Here is a 24,445-nt window from a genome sequence, read left to right on the forward strand (position 1 = left end):
AGCTGAGGACGTTTATCCCCCTCACCCAGGGCTATGAAGTTTCTTTATTTAAAGGCCCACAAAACAAAGTTTTTGTTTTTACTATAGTCCGGCCCTCCAACAGTCTGAGGACAGTGAACTGGCCCCCTATTTAAAAAGTTTGAGGACCCCTGCTTTAGAGATTTACAAAATATCAAGGCTAAAAGAGAGTTAGAGATGGAAGGGACTTAAAAAGATATAGTGGACCAGACATGAGGGCTCAGACTATTAATTCTCACTGCTTGAGGAGGCTAAGGATTGCTCTAGCTTGGGAGTTCTTGCTATAGTGGGCTATGATGAATGAGCACTAAATACAGCATCAGTATGGCAAACTCTTGGGAACAGGAAGGCCAACTAGGCTGCCTAAGTAGGAGGAAGCTAAACCAGGTTAGAAGTAGAGCAAACATATGAGTAGCCCCCCCTTCTACTTACAGATTAGGCAAAATGGGGTGCCCCATTCTTTAAAAAAAAAAATTACAATGCTAGAATTGGGAGAAACCTTAGAAATTATCTGAGAGGACAATCTCATTTAATGGAAAACATTATGTCAGTTAAGGACTTTTTCAATAATTACACAGTAATGATGATAGTTAGCTGGGATTGGAATTCAACTAGCCAGGTTTTTAGGCCAAGGCTGCTTTTGTCCACCCTATCTCCTTCTCCTGAAAAATCCTTCAGAAATACCTGAATGAATATACTATCAATAATAAAATGGAGCAATTAGGAACTAAAGCTCTCCTGATTCCAAAGGTCAAATGTAAATCAATTCAATCCAAAAAATATATTATCTATTATATGCAAAAGTACTGTGAGATGTTGTCATAAAACAAAAATGAACAAGACAAAGGGACTGACAATGTAGTGATAATATCCCCAACAAAAACATATTTGAGATGCAATCCTGTAACTTCCCATTCACAAAATTACTCTTTGCTCCCATTCCATACATGTTTCTTGTTCTATAGTCTATTTTTCCTGTGTTTTTTTTAAACAATGAAAAGTATAAAACAGTAAAATTGCTTTACTCATTATAAATGTTACCTCTCTAATTTTAAGATTATGAATTTATAAATCATCAATAAACACAAACATTCCAATAAACAAAACGTTTTATGTGTATACATATAAAACACACACACATACACACACACACACACACACACACACACACCCCACACACACATAACTGAAATTTTGGTATGTAAATTTTTTTTTAAAGTATATATTAAATTTAATGATAAACTAATAAAATTGTTTTGCCTTCTAAATTTTTTTTGCTTTTTTTTGTGTATGTTCTCATTCTTTTCTTCATCTTATGTGCATGTGTATATTTGTGATGACTGTATTTAAAATCAGACAGAGTCAGGAATTCAAGTTAGGGGAAAATCGTTGATCTTTATTCTTAGTGGAGGTGAAGAAGGATCAAAGGTGAAGGGGAATCGGAGGTGAAGGGGGAACTGGAGGTGAAGGGGGGTCATGATAGCAATGTTGTGCAGCTGCGACAAGAAGCCCAACAGCAGTCTCTTTCCACTTCCCTCCCCGCCCCCCTGCCTCCACCCACCAAAATCGTCATTTCCTATTCAACACATCAGGATTTGTACAAAGAGTGGGCGGGGGGCCATTCTTTCTCCAAGCATATATATTAATAGAGTATGGTCCAATTACTACTTAGGCTCACGTGCTTGGGACCTCAGTGCATCAACTCGAGCCTCAACCTATTATATATATTGTGTGCGTGACTTTTCATTTTCATTGTCTATCAACTGTCTGCTTAAAGGCTAGAGGTAGGTTTGATTATCAGTATTCCGAAATCATGATAATTTATTACATAGATCAGATATTGACCTGTAGTTTTAAAACTCTGAAGTTTTTCAAAGTTGATTTTCTTTATAGAATTATGTTCATCATTTAAGATATTCTTCCAGTTTTGTTTATAAGACTGTTATCTCTTTGCATGAGTCTGCCCAATTTTTTCTGAATTCTTCAGAATAATATTCCATTATATCTACATACCATTTTTGTTGTTTTTTTTCCATATTCTCCTTTGTTTTTAGTTCTTTGGAACAGCAAAAAATATTTTGTACATATAGATCCTTTCCTCTTTGTTTCTGACATTGGTATGATATGACATCTTTGTTAAAGACACTAGCAGAAATACTAGTAAAATCTTATGCTACTTTAGAAGTAAACCTCCAAAGTCTTGACAAAAGCAACACTATGTAATAGAAAAGAATTATCATCCTTGATATAGATCTGGGTTCAAATGCTAGCTCTTTTCCTCTTAATAGCTATGTGATCATGTACAAATCATTTAATACCCACCTACATCCCAGTTTCCTAATCTGTAATATAGGAATACCCATATTAATAATGAAGCAATATTTACAATATCTAATTCATACAACTACTATGAGGAAAAACAATTTTTTATGACAAAATGCTATAAAAACGGGAGCTGTTCTCTGATAATGACTAAACAAAAAATTAAAAACCATCATATTCTCATATATATGATGTTGGCTTAAAACTATAATCAGAACAACTTTCAAAGACTTAAGAAATCTGATAAATATAATAATTAACCATGATTCCAGAGGACTAACAATGAAACATTCTATGTTTCCCAATTTATTGCTTCTTGGCTTTTTATTTTTCAAAACACATGCAAAAGTAGTTCTCAATATCCACCCTTGCAAAACCTTATGTCCATATTTTTTCTCCCTCCCTCCCTATTTCGCCCCTCACCTAAACTGCAAGTAATTCAATATGGGTTAAACGTGAAATTCTTCTAAATATGTTTCCACATTTATCATTTCCATTCATTTATGAAGACTATTCCCTAAATCTGGTAGAAACTCCCTGCCCATCTGCTTCTGAAATTTCTTACTTCAAAGACTAAGTGAGATGCCCCCTCTTCCAAGAAGCCTTCCTGGGTTCCCCAAGCAAAAAGTGAAATCTCTTCCCAATGCACTTATTTCTCTAGCTGAAACTCTGCTGTGCATTTGTAGTTCATTTTTGTATCACTATAACTAAGCAGTGTCTTACACAAAGCCGACATTTAAAAAACATTTCTTTAATTAAGATAAATCAGTGTCATGAATCTTCTAAGCCATTACCAGACCTGTAGCTCATTCTAAACTAGAAGGAAATGTATTTGCGAAATAATACAAATATAATTCTCAAAGTGATGCTATGACTAAGATAGTATCATTATGATTATTATGATGGAAATTTATAATAGCCAAATGGCAGGCTGGGGTGAAGTTAATTAAAATAAAATTTAATAGGGATTAAAGTTTTACAATGAAATTTAGGAAATCAGGTTTAAGACAGAAAAGACAAAGCCAGATAGTAGTCTATTTGAAAAAAAGACCCAGTAACAACAGGCTCTTTATGAACTACAAATTAAATGACACAACAGCGTGAAATGGCAGTGAAGTAAGCTTATATAGAGAGCAGATCAGCAACCAAGGATGGGGGGCGGGGGGGGAGGGGTGGTCCTGCTCTCCCTGGACCTAATTATAGCATGTCTGGAGGACTATGTTCCCTTAAAACAATAGAAAGGGATCTCAAGCTGAAGAGTCAAAGATGCAGAAAGGTGTAGACTGAGGGTTAGTGAGACTTGCTTTCAAGTGTCTGAAGGACTACCACAAGGGGGGTGCAGGGGTGAGGGACATTAGGCGCACTTTGCTTGGCTCTACAGGAAAGAACTAAAAGCAGAATTCTTCTTAGGGGAGGGGCCAGACCACATTCTGGGATAGCACTCGGGTGTGTATCCCCAGAGCCCTGCGACCCTCAAGAGCCAATTTTATGAGTTCTTATGATCAGAAAATAGGTGCCAATTTGGTCACAAACAACAGCGCAACACAGATCTACAACCTCTCCAATGCCTAAGCTGGAGATCTTTGTGGTGGGGAAGGGCTGTGGTCCAGAGTCATCACGAGAACAGAGGCTCTTTCTCTCTTCTGGGTATAGACCCCTTAGGCAATCAGTGTGATGAAGCCTAGGGACCCTCTCTCAGAATCATGTTTTTTAAAAGGCATAAAATAAAATGTATAGGGTTACAAAAGGAAACAAACTGTAGTGAAATAAAAGTGTGATTTTTTTTCTCCCATCCAAGTTCATACCCTTCTTGAGTCCTGTGGAGTTCAGGTGAAGAACTTTGTGCTAAAGACAGATTTTAGTGGAGGTAAATATTTTGTTAAAAAGATCAAGCAAGGGGAAAGTGTTTGTTTATAACTCTCTTACTACACTTTTATTTATCTTGAAATGAAGATTTTTCTAATTATGTCTTCTTTCTCCTACTAAATCACATATTTCTGGAGAGCAAGTCTCTTATTTATTTCTATTTCTTCTAAGATGGCCAGCATGTGCACAGCCGTAAGCACCACAACAATAAAGATCTGGATTAATTAATAAATAATTGAAAAATCCAAAGTCCCTACTTTGGAAGCCCAATGAGACCAATGGAAGGAAGCACTGCTGGTTGAAGTTAAACCCTAGAAGAGATGATCTCTGCTGTGGAGAAAGTACCATACTTACCTCCAAGACAGCCAGCACAGTATCAAGTTGATCCTCTCGAAGAGTGATATTATTAGAGATCTTTCTCATGGTGTGTATTGATTGGAGGCGCACCTCTTCAATTTCATCATTGAACATATCCACCAAAAAATCAAGGCACTTCTCTGCAAAAGACGGTGAAGACTGGGCCAGCATGCAGAGAGCCTCCACTGCAGCAATCCGGACCTCTGTGGAGAAAAGAAAGGGAAAACAATAGCAGCCTGAGGGATGCTGTCTGAGTGTCTCCAAGTCTCACTCACCAGTGCTCTGCCAAATAAGCACAGAACATGGCATTATGGAAAGAGCCTAAGATCTGTACAAACACACCTAGACTTTAGGCCTGACTCCACCAGGCAGCTCTGAGCATGGTACCTGCCCTCTCTTTGCCAGTTTGCTTTCTTGAAAAATGGGAATAAAAACATCGCACTATCCATCTGGTAGACCTATTGTGAGAAAAGTACTCTGTAAGCAGGAAAATCTTTTAAGAAATGTGTATGTGTCAGTAGTACCTGACTAATGGGAACTAAGGGGAAAATGGTAAAGAGTCTTTCCTATACATTTACAGTTTGGATCTTATAAGCAAAAATCTCAAATAATTAAAAAGCATTTTATCACCATAAAAACATTTAATAATTTTTAATCTAAGTTATGCCAGTCCTGGGATGTTGGGGTGAGGGATTCTGGGCTGCTGCTCAACATAGGGAATAGTTTCTCAGAATATAAAACTATCAGGCCAAGTGCTTAAAATATACAAGTTCCAAAGTGAAGCCTGTAGAGCCAGAACTGCATTCACATTGATTTTTAATTCAGAAAGAGAAAAGAAAGTCAAAAGCAACAGAACTTTAGATGGGCTTGAAAAGGAACACAGAATAAACCTACTTCTTGTCTGATTTTACTTAAAACTTTTAAGTAAAAATTTATTCCTTATTTTTCATGCTTATATTTATGTCAGTTCATAGTTATTAATTTTGAGAACTTAGCCAAGAGTAAGTAATTAATAAATGCTGGTGACATTAACGAGGATTAACTTGAACTATAGGATCTGGGAATAAAGTGGCAGGCCTGAACCCTGAGAACCTTTTCTGCTTTGTAGATTTGGCAAGTAACTCTCAAATTAGAAGTCAGACCTACCTACCCCTCTAAATACCAGATACTTCTCTGGTTAAAAGATGAGTCAGGGTGATGGGGAGATGCAAAAAGGTATGTCTCTCTTCCTTATGACAAAAAAGAGGTCATGGAATTGGGGAGGAATATCTTCCTTGACACTTAATACACATACTAATAGAATGGTCTTTTACATGCAAACATCCCATCTTCCATTCTAAATCTTAAGACTTAGGGAAAGAAAGGGATTTGTCTAATGATGCATGGGTAATAGTAAGTAACAGCAATCATTTGTTTGATTCTTTTATAAGCAGGGCTCTGGAGACATGGTTTATGAATCAATTCTTGTAATTATAGAATTTAGACATAGGCTTAATAATGACTTACTAAAACTTTACATGGCACTTTAAGACTTACCAAACACCTTTTTTCCAAGTACCCTTAGGTATTTATACACGTACAATTACATAACATGTAACAGATGAAGACGCTGAGCCTCAAGCAGGGGAAGTACCCTACTAATGGTCACGCATCCAGGAGTACCAGACCTGGGATTTGAAGCTAAGCCTGCACACTCGGAGCCCATTCTCACTACTAAAACACATTATTTTTTATTAATTCTTCCCACTGTGTATAAGATATCTTGGATTCTGAGGCAATAAAACTAACCACAAGATCGAAAGCATGCTCATGAATTTTCCAAATAGGGCAGAGGAATGGAGAGGAGGGGGGAAGGGGATGCGGATCCCAAGCCTATGAGCTGCTGGCTGCCATGCATCTCATTTAGCAAACCAAGCACCCCAAAGTAGGTCTCAACTGGAAACCAAAAGGAAAGAAACCAGAAGATGACATTCTCTGCCCACAGCTTACAATGTACCAGCATAGCATTCCCTCACCTTGATTTAACAAAACCCCAGGTCAGAAATGAACCAGTCGCACTCAGACTTAATTAGAATCTTTTCTAATTAAGCCAAGCCCCAAGTCTGCAGGGAAGCAGCACCACTGGGCCAGAAATAAAGGTCACCCAGTTAGATCTCAATGATAGCTGATACTCAGAAATGGTGCTTGTCACCTTAAGTTCACCTAGCACTGAGCAGATCCTACGGATCACCGGGTTAGTCGCTTAGGGCCATGTGCCCATCGAGAGCAGGCCCAAGTGCGTGCTCAGCACAAAGTCAATGTATAAGAAGCATATTATAAGTTTTCTAAAACCCGAATTATACTTACAGAAACTGTTGGTCAGTAAAAGTTAAGTAACTGACCCAATAGCTACCTGCTCCAAATGTAGCACTTCCTACTTTAGAAGAATGCTTTTCAGCGATGGGAGTATTAAACATGATTGCACCTAGCTTGTAAGACTGTTAAGAGGATGACGGCATTTTAGAATCCTTAAAAACCCAATCTTTATCCTATCTTTGTCCTAACTGAAGCATTGCTATTAAGGTTATTTCTAGGAGCAGCTTGCTTTGCTCTCCTGTCCAAGAAGGCTTTGGAGTAGAACTTACCATACATTTCATCTTCCAAACCATGGACAAAGGCTCCACAAGCTCCAGATTCAATCAAATTCACGGCGCCTGTATCTATTTCCTCTTTGGGGGCATCATCACCCCATTTTCTGCCACTAGAAAATTCCCCTGAGCTGTACAGTTCTTTGGCACGCTCATGTGCTGTGCGCTTCCGCTGCAAAGACAAACATTGAAATTAATATTCATAAAAAACATTCATAAAAGTCTATTTACAAGAAAGTTAAAATGAATTTTTTTTCTAGCTGCTACCCAACTAACCCTAACACAAAAGAATTTTGTGAAAAATTTTGAAGAAAGTGAAGCTTCCATCGCCATCAGGTAGGATCTGCTGCTGAAAATGGGCTGCAAGATGCCATATAGAATAGTATGCCAAAAATAAGAAATGAATCATTCTGCCTCAATCAAATGAGACTTAGTAAAGCCAGGAGACTTTTTATGTTAAATCTTCCTCTTTTTTGTTTATTTGTGGTTTTTTTGTTGAGGCAAATGGGGTTAAGTGATTTGCCCAGGGTCACACAGTTAGGAAATGTTACGTGTCTGAGGCCACATTTGAACTCGGGTCCTTCTGACTTCAGGGGTGGTGTTCCATTCATTGCACCACTTAGCTGCCCTTTTTTTTTTGCTAGTTTGTTTTTTGCTGAGGCAATTGGGGCTAAGTGATTTGCCCCGGGTCACACATCTAGGAAGTGTTAAGTGTTCTGAGGACAGATCTGAACTCAGGAAATCTTTCTTTTTAAAGTGAAACTCATTATCCACACTAATTTTTAGGTGACTCCACAATGAACATTAACAAAGTAATTTGTTTTTTTTTTCAGTTCCAAAATGTTAAACAATTAACCACTCAATAAATGTCTTAAGGAAGGGATAAACCTGAAAAGCGTGTAAGACTGACTCAGGATATGCTCAAGCAAGGAACATTAGTTACAAAGATCTAGGATATGTGAACAAATACCAGTTTACCCTGAGATCCGACATGAGCTTCTTATCAAGGGTCTGCTCCAAGAAATGTGAACTGACTTGCCCCATAGAACCCTGTAAAATGATGAATCAATTAATCACATAAAATAACTTGTATGCTTTGAACACTGTCTCTCAATTCACATATTATAGTTTATTAACAAAGCCTATCATATCTCAAATATCTGTGGTTCTTTGTAATTTAAAAGTGTTTTTATCACAATAGTTCTGTGATAAAAAATAAAGTAGGCATTTAATCTTAAGAGTTGCATTAACTTCCATTCTTTCAGTCTCTCTAAAACATGATAAACAATGCTTGAATAGGAATCTCCTCTCCAACATTTCTGACAAATAACAGATCATCCAGTATGCAAGAAAACTCTTAGTGATAGGGATCTTGCTCCCTCCTGAGACAGTCCATACTACATTGGAACTGATCTAATAATTTTTTTTAATTTATAGCTTAAATAGGAAATAGAAAAACAAAAAGAAAAAAAAGTGTCATGTGCACAGCAGAATATGAGGATTCAAAATATGTATCAACAAATTTTCATTTCAATAAAATATATGTAATAATAAAACACTATATTCAAAACTATCCATGTTTTCTTTGATTCTCTGTAGGTTTTCTTTTGTTCTGTTATGTACTTTTTACTTAATTCTTTTTCTTCCTTTCTCCCCTATTACTTCCCCCAAAAAGGCTACAGTTAAGCATGGATATATTTATGTTTATGTGAAGAACTAAGACAAAGAAAAAAATATTCTTCTCCAGATGCTAGACTACTATCATTCCCCACCCTCCATGTAAGAATTCTTTTCTCCAAATGAAACTTCCCCAGTTTCTTCAATCAACCCGCCTAACTTCATGATTTCCTGTCCTGTCAGTCCCTTTCTAGATCTGTTAAAGTTTATCAATGTCTAGTCTAAAATGGAATACTTAGAAATAAATATAATACCTCAGATGTGTTCTCAGCAGGACAGAGGATTGTAAGACTCCATCTGAAATACTGTATTTATTCCATCTTTCTTTAGCATGATTTCTAATCCCCTCACTATTTTCATTGACTATCCAGGGATGGCTATAGTCTAGCTTATTCCTATTTTACAGATGGAACTAAGGTTCAAACAGGATCAACCAGATGAGACTTTACATATTCTCATTTTAAGTCTTGTATGCTCTTCTCATTATATCACAAAAAGCAACAACTACTTCATTCAGTCAAGTCCCTAAAAACAACACAAATACCACATCATATTACCCCCATACCTTCTCCCCACCTTTTTCCTCTTTCTCCTTCCCTCTCTCTCACATTTACTTATCCCATCCTTCAAAAAAAAAAAAAAAAAACCCAAGTGAACTCTCATTCTTTTTTTTTTCTTTTCTTTCTTTCTTTTTTTAATATTTTATTTTATTTTATAATAACTTTATATTGACAGAATCCATGCCAGGGTAATTTTTTTACAACATTATCCCTTGCACTCGCTTCTGTTCCAATTTTTCCCCTCCCTCCCTCCACCCCCTCCCCTAGATGGCAAGCAGTCCTATATATGTTAGATATGTTGCAATATATCCTAGATACAATATATGTTTGCAGAACCGAACAGTTCTCTTGTTGCATAGAGAGAATTGGATTCAGAAGGTAAAAATAACCCGGGAAGAAAAACAAAAATGCAAATAGTTCACATTCGTTTCCCAGTGTTCTTTCTTTGGGTGTAGCTGCTTCTGTCCATCATTTATTAATTGAAACTGGAACTCTCATTCTTTTAACAGTAACAATTTAGATTTTCCCCTTCAAACATCATTACTTATCACATTTTAGAATGAGCTTAGGCTCATTCTAGCACTAAAGAAAAGCATTTAGCAGTGAATCCACATACAGACATCCATTCCTGTTTAATTTTAAAAAAGACTTTTATTTAAAAAGTACTTCTTTCTTGATCTCAGAATGAAGAACATGATTTTCATCCTTGTCTTAGCAGAGGCTATTTCTTAATGTCTGGAATATTTTCACTCTCTTTTCACCCATTCAATTTCTTTCAACCTATTAGAGGCCAATTCAAATGAAATTACTCCTATGTAAGTTTTCCCTATTTCTTTCCTGTTAGGATAATTTCTTCCTCTCAGACTTCACATATTTCTTTGCTTTGTAATTGTACAATGGACAACTCATATAGCTGATTAAACTTACCACACATGCTTTATTAGTTTGTGCACAAATACTGATACTGTTATGTACAAAAATCTGATTTCTTTCTCAAAGCAACAGTGAATATGACAAAAATAACCCGTCTTCAGGAAGTCTACTGAGTGGAAAGGTCACACAATATACACAGATAAGCCAAAGTAACTAGTAGTCTCTTAATTGCCAAATCTAATGCCCTTTTCTCAATCCTCCCTCTGCTTGACCTCTCTGTAGTCTTTGACATTGTTAATCTTTTGACACTGTCTTTTCTTTGATACTCCTGTTTTCCTGACAATGCTCTCTCCAAGTTCTCCTCTTACCTGCCTGACCCTTCTGCTTTGTCTCATTTGTTGGATTTTCATCCACATCATACTTGTTAACCTTGGGAGTCCTCCCAATTCTCTCCTGAACCCTCTTCTCATTTCTTTCTATACTATTTCATTTGGTGAAGTCACCAACTCCTAAGCTTTTAATGATCACTTCAATGCAGATGAATCTTAGTTCAACCTCTCCAGCTCTAACATCTCTTCTAACCTCTAGTCTCACAGCATCAAAACTGCTAATGGGACATCTCAGATTGGATGCCCTACTGACATCTTAAAACTTGAAATGCCTAAAATCAAACTCATCTTTTCCCAGATCCTCCCCTTTTTCTAATTCTTCTTTCTTCTTGAGGGTCACAACCCAGGTGCTGTAAGAGTTTCAGTTGTCACAAGATCTCTCAACTATGTACCTTCTCTCCTAGGATGCTGCAATTATTCTCATGCAAACCTTCAAACTCTCAAACTCAGGTTATTTTAAGAGTCTGTTGGTTCTTCTCCCTGCCTCATTCTTGCCACTCCAATCCATCCTTTAGCCTGCTTTCAAACTGATCTTATACTACAAGTCTAATCACATCCTCCCTTGTTCAATAATCTCTAGTGCTTCCCAATTACCTTCAGGATCAAATATCAAATCTTTCTTTGGCTTGGAAAGTCCTTCACCCTCTCGCCCACTGCCATCTTTGCAGTTATCTTACACCTCCATAGTCTGGTTTCAGTTGATTTCAAAATCACCCCTCTTCAGATCATTTCACTCCCCAGGTTTATGACTTCACCATGCTCCTCCCATCCCTACTCCATTTTTTTTTAGCTTTGTAAAAAATATGTTATCTCTCTCATTAGACTGTAATTCCTTGAGGGCACAAAGTCTTGTACCTTTCTTTGCCAGGCCTGCTGCCTGGTACCTAGAAGGTGCTTACTAAATGTTAATTGACTGACTCTTATAGGAATATTCAAGGATGAAATCAACATCTATTATGCAATGGGGGCATATAATTGAAGGTAGGAAGGAGGATGGGAAATTAGAACCTGAACTGATTTTTGAAGAATAAGGAATCTGAAAGGGGAAGATGTGCATGTTACACATCCCCAAGCAGAGTACAAGCTACATGAAGAACAGAACATGTCTGAGATTAGTTTTTTTTTTTTCTCTGCAAGCACCAGAGTCAGGATTTTGACACAAAAAAGATACTTGATACATATGTGAAATAAACTTTTAATAAATCCAGAAGTCTAAGAGCTATTTTCCCCACTGGTTTTAAAGTATCTATTTGATAAATAGTTAATGAGAACCTCATTAAAAAAAAATCTCTAATTTTTATATATTTTTAGTGCTAGAAAATAAACAAAGAATAATTAACTTCCAGAGAAACAGACCCCTGGGAGAAAGAGGAGGAAGCCTCTCCTGATTTACATCCCTTGTCTTCCAGAGCAATGTTCTATATCCACTTACCAATGTACAGTTTCTCTCAGTGAACATAAGTTTCTGAAATGATTTTCATTTTTGTTGTTCTGACCCAACACAAAGCACAATACCTGACACATGATAGCAGATGCTTAACAAATACATACTACTTGACTGACAGCTTCCACAAAAGCAAAGAAGGCTCAGAATTGGAAGCTACCTTAAAGATAACCTAGTATAACCTAGTCCTAACTCCTTCATTTTGTAGATAAAAGAAGCAGAGTACCATTCACTTAAGCTTTTGGAGCTTGGTTCCTCAACTATCTATAAAAATAGATACTTTTAAAAGAAAAATAGAAGAAGAGAGAGATACTAATGCTTTATTTACCCCATGGTAAGATATAAAAATGGTAAAGCACTTAAGAAATGAGAATTATTATCATTAAAGCCAACAAGGAAACTAAGGTCTTGCCCAATGCCCAATGTCATGTACATAGAGAGTACAAAAATCAGTGCTACATCTAAGGTAACCTGAACACAGGAGAATGTTTCCCCCTTCTCCCCATCATGTGATAGTAACACCTTTATTTTTAAATGCTGGGAAATTTACAAACGTATACCCAAGTCCTTTTGGGGAAAAGTAATAGAACTCAAAAAAGTACATAAAAGAATCTCAAAAAATCCTTAAAATGCTCAAATCAGTAAATACAGCAATAGTTCTGGTTTCAGTTACAGAGAAAATTGAAGGAAGATCACATTAAATGTCAATGTGCTGATTTGTTTCTTGGTGTGTCCCTGTGACAGTAAAGGGAGATTGGCAGTTAAGAGGAAAAAAGAAAGAGGGGGAAAGATCAATCAATCAAACAATATTTAGTAAGTGCCCACTATGTGCCAGATATCATGTCAAATGTTAGGTATATAAAAAGAGGCAAAAGATAGTCCCTGCCTTCAAGGAGCTTACAATCTAAAGGGAGAAAGAGAAGGCTAACTAGTTGTTGTTTGTCCTTCATTTTCAAACAGGACCAGTAATACCAGAATCATGTCTTGATTCATGTGTGAAATGGAGTTAAATGACACAGAGTTGCGCAAAATCTTCAGCCTCACTTTCTCTTCCAGTCATCAAGTGCAGTTGCAGGACAAAAATCAGGAAAACTGCAGATGGTCCAGGATGCAATGGATGATACTGGCATCTTTGGTTCAGTAATAGTAACAACATGACACTTTTGATATCCTTCCACAAGGATCCATATCCTTGTACGTTACATTCCCATTGAGTTCTATTATACATTTGACATAATTTCCAGCATTCTAGGGAAGGCCTATGCCTACCTAACTAAAAGAGTTTCTGCTACTATGTTACAGGACTAGATAGTTTTAGAGGGCACCTTTTTGACATAACCTGCCCAAGTGAAGCAATTATACATGAGATAAGTGTTATTTTCTAGAACAATATATACATTAAATTTTGAAAAGTGATTTATATTTTATTACAATATAGCAAATAAAGTAGAAAAAAATAAGACAATCTCATCACATATCAGTTTCATTAGTCTTGTAAAATAGGTGTATTAATATGCTACCTACTCAGAGCACAAACTAAAAAGTCCATTATAAATGTAAAGTATTGTCTTTGTTGTCACCACCACCACCATCACCATATAAAAACAATGATAATGATGACAAAAGTGCAGGACTTTATAGGAAGTCTCAAAGACTTCCGTTTTACAATTAGGACTGTTTCTACATTAGAAACAATTACAATCTTTTACACTCTCTAGAGATATTGTAAGAAAAAACTTGTCCCATAAAATTCACCTTGGTTTGGTAGGGCAACAGAAGAACCAGAGCTGCCAATGTCCTCACTAAGGGAGGATAAAATATGATAACTACTTTGGGTTTTCCAATTTCCAAAGAGGCAGCATGGTACCCTGAATAAAGAATTAACTTCTAAAATGAAGTTGTGGATTTAAATCCTACTTCTGACATATAACGGTTGTGTGACTTTGGGTAAGTTATTTATTAGTTGTAGAGCAGTGCCAACTTACATTAGTAAAAAAAAGAGCTTTACTAAAAGCTCAATTCAAAGTTCAATTCACAGGACAAGAGCCCTAAGCAATCAATCATACAGCTATGGGCCTGTAAATATAGTTTACTGTTATTATCTTATATTATATAAGATATAATACATAAGAAGGGTTAGGTGATTGTTTTCAAGATCACATCATTGGTTATTGAGAAAGCAAGGATTAGAATGCTTTTATTCAATGCTTTGTTTTACAGGAGTTAATATGCAATCCTGAAAAGTTATACATATAGGAAATCAGAATGAAATAAACTAGGAAAGCTTACTATTTAAAGGGTAAATTCTAATATTACATTAATTACCTCCCCCCAAAAAAATGTTCAGAGTTTTTGACAAACTATTTCCCTGCCAAACCAAACCCTATATCTAATATTGGCAGGGAGAAAAAACAAAACAAAACAAAAGTAACTTACCAAAAGCTTTGCTGCTTGGACTCGAACCACCCAAGAACCATCACTGACCATGTGACAAATTTTTCCAAAAGCATCATCAACTAAGCGAATTTCCTCATTAGAAGAAGGAATGGGGACAATGCTAAATAATAAATGATTAAAAAAAAAACTTGCTTCAAACATGAATTCTTAGGTTTGGAATCAACAGAATAAAAATCATTATAATGTAGATGGGAACATTAAAAAATACAACAATAAACAAACCTAGTCCTACTAAATACTTTTACTTTTAGAATAGGAAGCAACATAAAATCAATGCAATTAGGACAATGGAAAACATAAGGATTTAAGTGTTCTGAAAAAGGCAGTCATTTATAATTATTTGGTTCAATAATAATAATATAGTACTTTCACATCCTTCCATTATGCGAACCTTGGACATTCCCAGTGAGTTCTGTTCAGGTTTTATGAGTGGGAAGAAAAAAATTGTTTGATGATAAACAGAAGTTTCTTTTTACCCCTCATACAGACCTTTCAGGATAGAGCTGACTAAGGACCCAAATTAACTGAACAGCAGCACTCCGTACTTGTTCATAATCATCAGAGAGCAGTCTACAGGCCTGTAAAGAAAGTTTCCAATAAGACTTTAATTATATATTTCTATTTGGCACTGTGACAAGTGCTTTATAAGTATCTCATTTGAGTTTCACAACAATTCTGGAAGATAGATACTGTTATTGTACCCATTTTACAGCTAAGACCAACAAAGGTTAACTGACTTGCTCAGGATCATACAGCTAGTATGTATCTGAGGCTAAACTTGAATTCAAGTCTTTTTGACTCCAATCCACTCCATCCACTGCGCCATATTACTATTTGCACATCAGCAGTATACAAATTGTTTTAAAATTTGGAACCCTATAAAAGTTCTTCAGAGAAATCCATAACATTAGGAAAGACCATCATCACCCACTCTGAGGATATGGAATGGGGGAAGAGGAGGAGGGGAATGGTAGGATGATGTTGGAAGAAAAAACATATATTGCCTTATGACACTATGTAGCCAGGCAAGACATCCAGTTAGTTTACTAATTTGCATAACTTCAGTAATAATAACAATGATAGCTAGCATTTATAAAGTGCTTTAAGATTTACAAAGTCTTTTACATGGTATCTCATTTTATCCAATAACTGATCTATGAAGTAGATATTGTTATTATCCCCATTCTACGGACAAGGAAATTCAAACTGAGAGACTTTTAAGTGATGTCCTGTGGGTCACACAGCTAGTAAGGGGATGAAGCAGGAATCTAACCCGGGTCCTTTTGGACTTCAAATTTTGTGCCAGCTAGCTACTTCTAGTCAACAAATCTTAAAGATCGATAATGAGCGGGGGCCAAAATCAGAGAGGAAATGATTAGCCCAAAATGCATTTGGAAAATTTTGTAATACTTTCAATGATCATAACTCGCTACACATGATATGACTGTAAATCATGGAACATCATGACCATAAGAGTTACTGCAAATGACTCAAAAGACAACTAAATATAAATGATAAACATAAATAGCTGCAGAATGCTACCGTGTTTCCCCGATAATAAGACCTATCCCGAAAATAAGCCCTCCCCTTACTGTGTAAGATTCCTCTAAAATAAGCCCTCCCCCGAAAATAAGCCCTATTGAGATTGCTACTGTAGTGAAGGTGATCCCCTGCGCTACACGCTACATTACGGTACCCTCTGTATACACCGTCCCCTCCTCGCCCTCCATGAAACGCACGCCACGCTCCAAGCTGCATCCAATCAGAGCTGCAGTAGTGAGCATGTCATCCTGTTCTTCCCCAGTGATTTGATTAAAATAAGCCCTCCCCTGAAAATAAGCCCTCTGGGGTTTTTCTGTCCAAAAAAAATTAATAAGACATTGTCTTATTATCGGGGAAACGCGGTACCTACCATCAATGTGTTTGACAGAAAAGCAGCAAAAATGACAATGAACTGAATATACAATTAAACAGACTAGGGGGAAAAAAATTAACAACCCTAAAACAGTATAAAAGGAGAAATCTTTACAGGAGAAATAAATTCAAAAGCAAAAAATCCCACAGAACAGATAAAGAGATGATTTTTAAAAAACTAACAAAATCAACAAAACATAGCCAACATAATCAAGAAAAAGAAAACAAACTAGGTAAATTAATAGCAAAGGAAGAGAATTATCAAAAGAAACCAAGAAGGCCAGAAATGAATGGCTAATGAAAAGGAACATGGTTCAAACATATTTATGAGTGAAATTTATCAAATATTTAAAGAGCAATTATGGTAAAAGCTATTCTCAAATGTAGAGACAGAAAGCCCCTTATGAAACAAATATCATCCATCCTGATAGTCAAATCAAGAAAAGTCAAGATAGAGAAAGAGAACTATAGACCAATTTCATTAATAAATACTGTTGCAAAAAATTTAAATAAAATCCTTACAGGATACTTTATATGTATTCATGCAAGTCTGTACATAACTTGAAAATAATTTATTACAACCAAGTTGGATCCATACCAGGGATACAAGAATAGTTCAACTTTAGAAAAATAATTGGCATAATTAATCATGTAAACAAAATAATAGTGAAAGGCATTATGGAGAAAAGGAAGAGGGCTGAATGTATTGAGAATGAATATCAACAGATGGCCCAGTACTTCTAAGACCTTACCAGAACAAGAATAAGGTCTCTCAAGGGCAATGAGTAGATCTCTGGATTTAATTAGAAAATTTAGGATTATAGAATATGGACAAAATATTTCATATAAGGAATGTGAGTAGATTGCAATTTGTATCAGTAGAAGAAATACTCAAAATAATAAGACCACAAATTCATCAATGTACATGCAATACACTTTATTAGGTACCAAGGAAAATAACAAAAACTATATCGCTATCTTCTAGGAGCTTAGAATAAAATGGGGGAGATAATTAAACTACGATCAGTAAAAAAGGGAAATACAATGTGTATGAAATCAGACTGGGAAAAATCATCTCTGTGTGATAAGATCAAAAAGGGCTTCTTCTCAGAAATGGTATTTGAAATATAGGCCTTGAAAGGTAGAAGGAAGAGGTGGAAGATAAGGGAAGGAACACTCCAAGACTAGGAACATTTATAAGAAGCGATAAGTCAGAAGAGTACAGGACATAATTAGGGACAGAAAATCATGTTGTGTGTCTAGAATGCAGTGTTTATGAGGAAAGCAGAATGAGGTAAGCCCTGAATGGGCTATAGATACAATGTACCAGAGATAGCATACAGAAATTATTGCATTGCCTGACACGAGTCCTAAAAAAAGAGGCTGGTGAGGGCTCAGAATACTGTCCTCCTACTAAAATACCTTTTATTTCCATATTAATCCTGGGACAACAAAGTATAGCTTTCTGATTTAATGATAGTATATGGGAAAATTCTAAGATTTAAGCAAGAGGGATTATTTTCATAGTTCCAGTCATAAAAGAACTGGAATGACTGGTTGTTTTGTTTTTCTCCTAAAACCCATCTGCTCTGTGAAACTCTGATATAAAACTTCCTATAACCCAAAGCCAACAACTTTCACTTGTTTGGCCTCAGGAAAAAAAAGACTGTTCCATTCCCATGACAAAAGTAATTGTTACCTGATTATAAATTGTTTGATGTAATTTCAGTCCTCTTTCATGGAGCTGCAACTAAAAAAGAAAGAAATGGCAACTTCAACATTTGGACATGTTTATCTGATATTAATATAACATTTAACATTTTCAAATGACTTCACAATTTGCATAGGGCTTTCCTTATAACAACTCTGGGGAGGAGTTAATGGAAATGTCATTTCCACTAAAGAGATAAGGAAAATAAAGCTAAGAGGAAAACTAACTTAATCAGGGTCACAAAGACAGAATCAAGACATAAATCCAGGTACTCTACCACAGCCTCGGGGCAACACAATTAAAGAATTTGACCAAATATTTCATGAGAACTCTTCGTTGAATATATTAAAGAAAAAAAAGCAAATTCAGGGAATGCCTAGGGACGTCACTGTCTTAGTGCTCAGATACGGATGTGAGAAAAATTTGGTTATATTAACAAGCAGCCTAAGGGGAAACATGGAAAGACATATAAATTCATGCAGAGTGAAAAAACGTACACCAGCACAACAACAAAACTGGCAGGAAAAATAAAACTGAACACTGTACAATTATAAAAAATGGAGCCTGGCCCTAGAGGAGAAATAAATAACCATATCTCTATACTTTTCTTGGAAAGGTAAGAGACTACAGGTGTGGCATGGTACACATGCTGTTAGAAAGTGGTCACTGTTACTGGATCTGTATCCCAAAAAAATCATAAAAGAGGGAAAAGGACCCACATGTACAAAAATGTTTGTAGCTCTTTTTGTGGTAGCAAAGAACTGGAAAATGGGTAGATGCCCATCAACCCCATGGGGAATGGCTGAACAAGTTATGTTATATGAAGGTGAGGGAACATTATTGTTCTACCAAAAATGTTGAACAGGCTGATTTTAGAAAGGCCTGGAAAGGTTTACACAAACTGATGTTGAGCGAAATAAGCAGAATCAATAATATATTTTCCACAGTAACAGCAAGACTATGTGATGATCAACTGTTTAAGACTTGGTTCTTCTCAGTTAAGTGCTACAAGGCAATCCTGATAAACTTTGGATAGAAAACACATCCAGAAAGAGAACTATGGAAATTGAATATAAATCAACACATGCTATGTTCATTTTTTTCCTTTTTCTTCTGTTTTTTTTTTTCTTTTCTCATGGTTTTTCCCTTCTATTCTGATTTTTCTCTCCCAAAATGATTCATAAAGAAATGTGTATTTAAAAAGTTAATATACATGTATAACCAGAAAAAAAACCTTAAAAACAACAACAACAAAAAGGTGGTCACTGTGCTGATTACTCTTGAGGATCTCCTTTCTTTTTTCCCTAAAAGGAAGAAGAGGGGTATATTCAAAAATGAATGGGATGTAAGTGCAAAAGGCAGCAATAAAAATAACAAAAAGTCTATCTGAGGAAGGAAGAGATAAAGAAAAAAATTTACTTCACCTATATTTCAAAAAATAGGAAAAAAAACCAAACACCTATTAAGTGGAAATAGGCCTGCAGCCTCCAAAACATTAAAAGCCAATTAATGTTTGAATCAGTCCCAGGTACTATGAACAAATACATAACAAAGCATACAAATAGAAACACTCCACTACAAACACTCAATCACATGCTAATGCTCACACACACACACAATCCTGAAAGAATGAATCAACTGAGCACAGAAGGCATCTGTTAAAACTGTAACTAAATAAAAACTACTTCCCCAACAAGCAGTATGTCCAGCCTTTTCTCCAATGAGCCTCAGCTCCAATGAAGGCAACTAAGCCTTCTGAGGCAGCACACAGCACTTGGGTTTAGAGGTTTAGGAAGGTTTCTCTTACATCAACCTTCAATGTTTCTATGTAATGTCTACCCTCTGCACCTAAGCACAAGTCAAATCCTCTTTTCCAAATGCTCCATCATCAGATCAGAGTGAGAGCTAAAAGGAACCCCAGAGGCCATCTGCTCCTGAAAAATGAAGAGGGCCCAGCAAAGTTTAGTGACCTGCCCAAGGTCACACAGGTGGGGCATGTCAGAGGCAGTTGAGCCCTGGCCCCTCCCATCACATATAATCTCCAATCAATTATCTAAGCTGCCTTTACCCTTCACTACTCCTTTCTTCCTATTGGCCCTATGATAAACCAGTTTCTAGTCCAGTTTCCTTATCTTTTTACTCTGTGGGTCTTGCTCCACCTCAACCTTTTTTCCTTTATCTTATTTCAACCAGAACATAAGCCAATCTGTCACTAATTTTATTGAAACCCAAATTTAAAATCTGGATGGCAATCTCCCTATCAGCCAACCTGTTTATTCTGTCAAATGAGAACATGAGTTTAGTCTGATAGGAAGATGTGCTAACTTTTAGTGATAATTTCTTTTTCTAATCACATTCAACAGAGCACATACACTTGACCCCTCTCAGAAGTACATTTACAAGACACACACCTGATTGTGCATAGTCTTAGACTTGCTCAAAGGTGTACACTAGCTAATACATTTAGAATCACATGCATGAAGATACACTTTTATATACATACCATACTTACATGTAAAGACAAGTCTAGAACACATATATACATGTACATCTTAAAACATACCCTAAGACACCATGTATTCAATAAATATTTACTAAATACTCATTACATGGGCATTATATATGCCCATGTAATAATAATAAAATAAATAAAATTAAACAACAACAAATAAATAAATAACAAAAACAAACCTAAGTCTAATCATATTATATAAGAATCCAAGTTTTTCACTTCTCGAAAATCTTAGGTTTTAAACTTAAATCTGAAGGCCTTGTCAAGAAGAAAAGATATATACAAGAGCATGCGATACATTAACAAATTTGACCCAAATTTAAAACAAAAACAAATTAAAACTGTCTGTAATTCATTTTTCCAATTTTATTTACCATTGCTTTTATAGCTGCTGTCCGGACACGAGGGTCCTGATCTACAAAATAATCCCCTATAATCTTCTGGACATCTTTGGTAGCCAGGCCTTCAGCATCCTTGGCAATATTTTTTTCCAAAGAGCCCAGATTGCCAAGTAACTGCAGACACTTGTTTCTTACACCATGAGAGGTGTCTGTTAGATGCTATAACAGAAAAAAGAAACCAAAAGATATTATTGAGGTTGATTAATTTTTTAAAAAATATTTTAATGCAATTTTATTTTTAGATCAGCATTCTTTCCCTCCCACCCCAATGAGAACAAAACACCCTCCCCCCATACAAATATATAGTTGAGCAAAACCAATTCTCACGTTGGCCATGTCCAAAAAATTATTTTAATCAGCCCTATAAGTTCATCACCTCTCAATGAGGAGAGGGAAAGGTGAAATTATTGTTATATCATGAATCCTTTGCACTATGCTTGGTCATTGTGTTGATTTTTAAAGTTTTTCCAAAGTTGTCTGTCTTTACAAAATGCTGTTATGGTAAAAGCTATTTATCCATTCTGCAATTTATGATCTTACTGTATCTCCAATTCTAGAAATATATTTGTACATATAGGTGCTTTTCCTCTTTTTAAAATCTCTTTGGAGGATAGATCTAGTAGTGATATCACCATGTCAAGGGGTATGGGTAGTTTAATAACTTTTTAAACACAGTGCCACCTTATTTCCCAAAATGATTGGACCAATTCACAACTCCACCAGCAGTAGCTATTGTATCTATTTTCCATAACCTTTCCAACATATGATAAATATGAGGTGGCAGCTCAGAGTTGTTTTAATTTACATTCCTGATTTAGAACATTTTTTTCATAGGGCTATGGATAGTTTGGATTTTCTCCTTTGAAAACAATCTATTTACATGTATTGACTAGATGTTAACTGGGGAATGGCTTTTATTCCTATAAATCTGAATCGGTTCCCTATAATTATGTTAGCTACATAATAAAATTAAATTTACAGATTAATAAAAGAACAGACTGTTAGTCTGTTAGTCTGCCATATTGACCTCATTTCTTTTTATGATAAGGCTAGACTAGAATAGATTAGAGGGCTATTACAGGCCTGAAGTTCAGCAAAATATTCAACAGTTTCTCATGATATTCATTTACACAACATGGAGAAATATAGGCTGGAAGAGTCTTTCATTAGGTAGTCTGATGACTGGTTGAATAATTAAATCCAAAAAAAAAAAGGCAGATAAAGCTAAGCACAGCACGTATCACAGATTTTTGTGATAACAAGTTTCAAAGAATTGGTGAGAATACTCTGGTTTAAAATTATATAGAAGTCATCCAAGGATGGATGGGAATTCTGAATGCACAAAGAAAAATAATTTCTAAAAGAACAAAAGGAGGGAGTAACCTGAAGAAATCAAAGGAGGCTCAGAGAATGTAGTAAACCAATCTAGAATTTTTTAAAGTGTGTGTGTATGTATGTTTGTCCCTCATTCTTAAAGAGGACCACGAAATCAGGGAGATGATGCCATGACATATAAACAAATGGATTTAAACAAAGAAAGGCTGTGCAAAATGGCCAATCTCATTTTCTTCTCTGGAGTTACCTAGCAAGATATAGATCTAGACAACTGCAGTTGGCCCCAGATGTAAATACTCGTTAGACCAAAGTATCATTATGATAATATGAAAAGTAATATGTGACCAGATCTTTAACAACTTCATCAGGATTACTAAGGTTCAGAGTAAGAAGAACAAAAAAAGATTTTGTTTTACTTTTTAAGCTCTCTTGTGGGAGGAGGGGGAAAGGAAAGGACCAAGTGAACTGTAGCACAGTCAGAAGAAGCTAAGACAACGAATCACTAATGGAGAGAATGAAGTGCTAGTCAGTTCTCATTTTGCTTCTGTTTTCTGTACCAAGAATCATCTTTGTCTCAAAAAGGAAATAAGAATGAATGACAGGAATGGAAACTCAACCTAAGATAAGAAAAATAGTAAGTGAGGGTAGGGAAATCCTCCCACCTCCAAAGAGAAAGTGAGAGATGGGGAAAAAATATCTCTTTCTCCTCTGTCAATAGAAGGAATGGTACGTATTTGTCTTTGATGAGTTCAGATCATCAGAATTCAACAATCAGAAACCAGTCCATTAAGTTTAACTACAGTTCCTGACAAAATTTATTATATAAAAGGAACATTAGTGATAATCAAAAACCAGCCTAGTTTCTCAAAAGATAGATCATAACACAACCAAATGAGAGAAGTTCATGGGAAGTAAAATGGATAATTTTCATGAAATTAAATTTTAAAATTTTACACAAATAAAAGCAATGCAGTTAAGATTAGAAGAGAAGCAAGAAAATGGGGGGAAAATCTCTATAGAAAAGTTTTTTGAAAAAGGTCTCATTTCTTGTCTATATAGGGAACTAAAGCAATTTATAAAAATAAGGGCCATTTCCCAACTGATAAGTGGTCAAAGGACATGAAGACAAAGTTTTCAAAGCTATCAACAATCATATGAAAAAAATGCTCTAAGTCTCTAATTAGAAAAATGCATCTTTAAAAAATTCTGAGGAATTACCTTACATCCATCAGATTAACTAATATGACAGAAAAGGAAAATGACAAAAGCTGGAAGGGAATGCAGAATAAAAAAACAAAAAGGCACAATAATGTACTGTTTATACAACCAAAGTGTTCAACCACCCTGGAAAAAAATTTATAACTATACCCTAAAGAATATAAAACTGTGCATATCCTCTGATACAAGTCTGGATCTCAGAAAGAAAAAGGAAAAAAAGAAAAGGATCCATATGTACAAAAACATGAACAGCATCTCTTTTTGTACTAGCAAAGAATTGGAAACTGAGAAAATGTCTATCAATTGGGGAATTACTGAACAAGTTATGTTATATGAAAGTGATAGAATACTACTGCGCTGTAAGAAACGAAATGGGTGGTTTCAGAAATAACTGGGGAGACTTATATGAACTGATACAAAATGAAATAGCAGAACAAGGAGAACATTGTACACAGTAACAGCAATTATTATAACAATGATCAATAGTGACAGAATTTAGTTCCTCTACTCAATTCTAAAGACCTCATAATGAAAAATGTTATACCTCCAGAGAGAGAACTGATGAACTCTGAATGCAGATGGAAACATTTTTCTTAGGTTTTTGTCCCCCCGCCCAGAACATGTGGAAACATGTCTTGTATGATTTTTTATGTGCAATGGGTATCATATGTCTTGCCTTCTCAATAAGTAAGGAGAAAGTACAGAAAGAAGAAAAGAACTTGGAACTGAAAAATAAAATTAACAAAATTAACCAAAAAAGGGGA

General features: G+C 35.7%; 1 protein-coding gene across 2 annotated transcripts in view; it reads right to left on the bottom strand.

Moving 5' to 3' along the window:
- Positions 1-24,445, bottom strand: part of INTS4 (integrator complex subunit 4) — a 92,523-nt gene that overhangs the window by 54,987 nt on the left and 13,091 nt on the right. For both annotated transcript variants that reach the window (XM_051987201.1, XM_051987202.1), the window contains 7 exons: positions 21,102-21,287; positions 18,204-18,254; positions 15,080-15,168; positions 14,570-14,690; positions 8,169-8,240; positions 7,188-7,362; positions 4,561-4,766 (listed from right to left, as the gene is read on the bottom strand). In XM_051987201.1, coding sequence (XP_051843161.1) covers positions 4,561-4,766; positions 7,188-7,362; positions 8,169-8,240; positions 14,570-14,690; positions 15,080-15,168; positions 18,204-18,254; positions 21,102-21,287 — 900 coding nt within the window. The remainder of the gene's footprint in view (positions 1-4,560; positions 4,767-7,187; positions 7,363-8,168; positions 8,241-14,569; positions 14,691-15,079; positions 15,169-18,203; positions 18,255-21,101; positions 21,288-24,445) is intronic.

Source organism: Antechinus flavipes, chromosome 3, assembly GCF_016432865.1.
Source record: "Antechinus flavipes isolate AdamAnt ecotype Samford, QLD, Australia chromosome 3, AdamAnt_v2, whole genome shotgun sequence".
Lineage (NCBI taxonomy): Eukaryota > Metazoa > Chordata > Mammalia > Dasyuromorphia > Dasyuridae > Antechinus > Antechinus flavipes.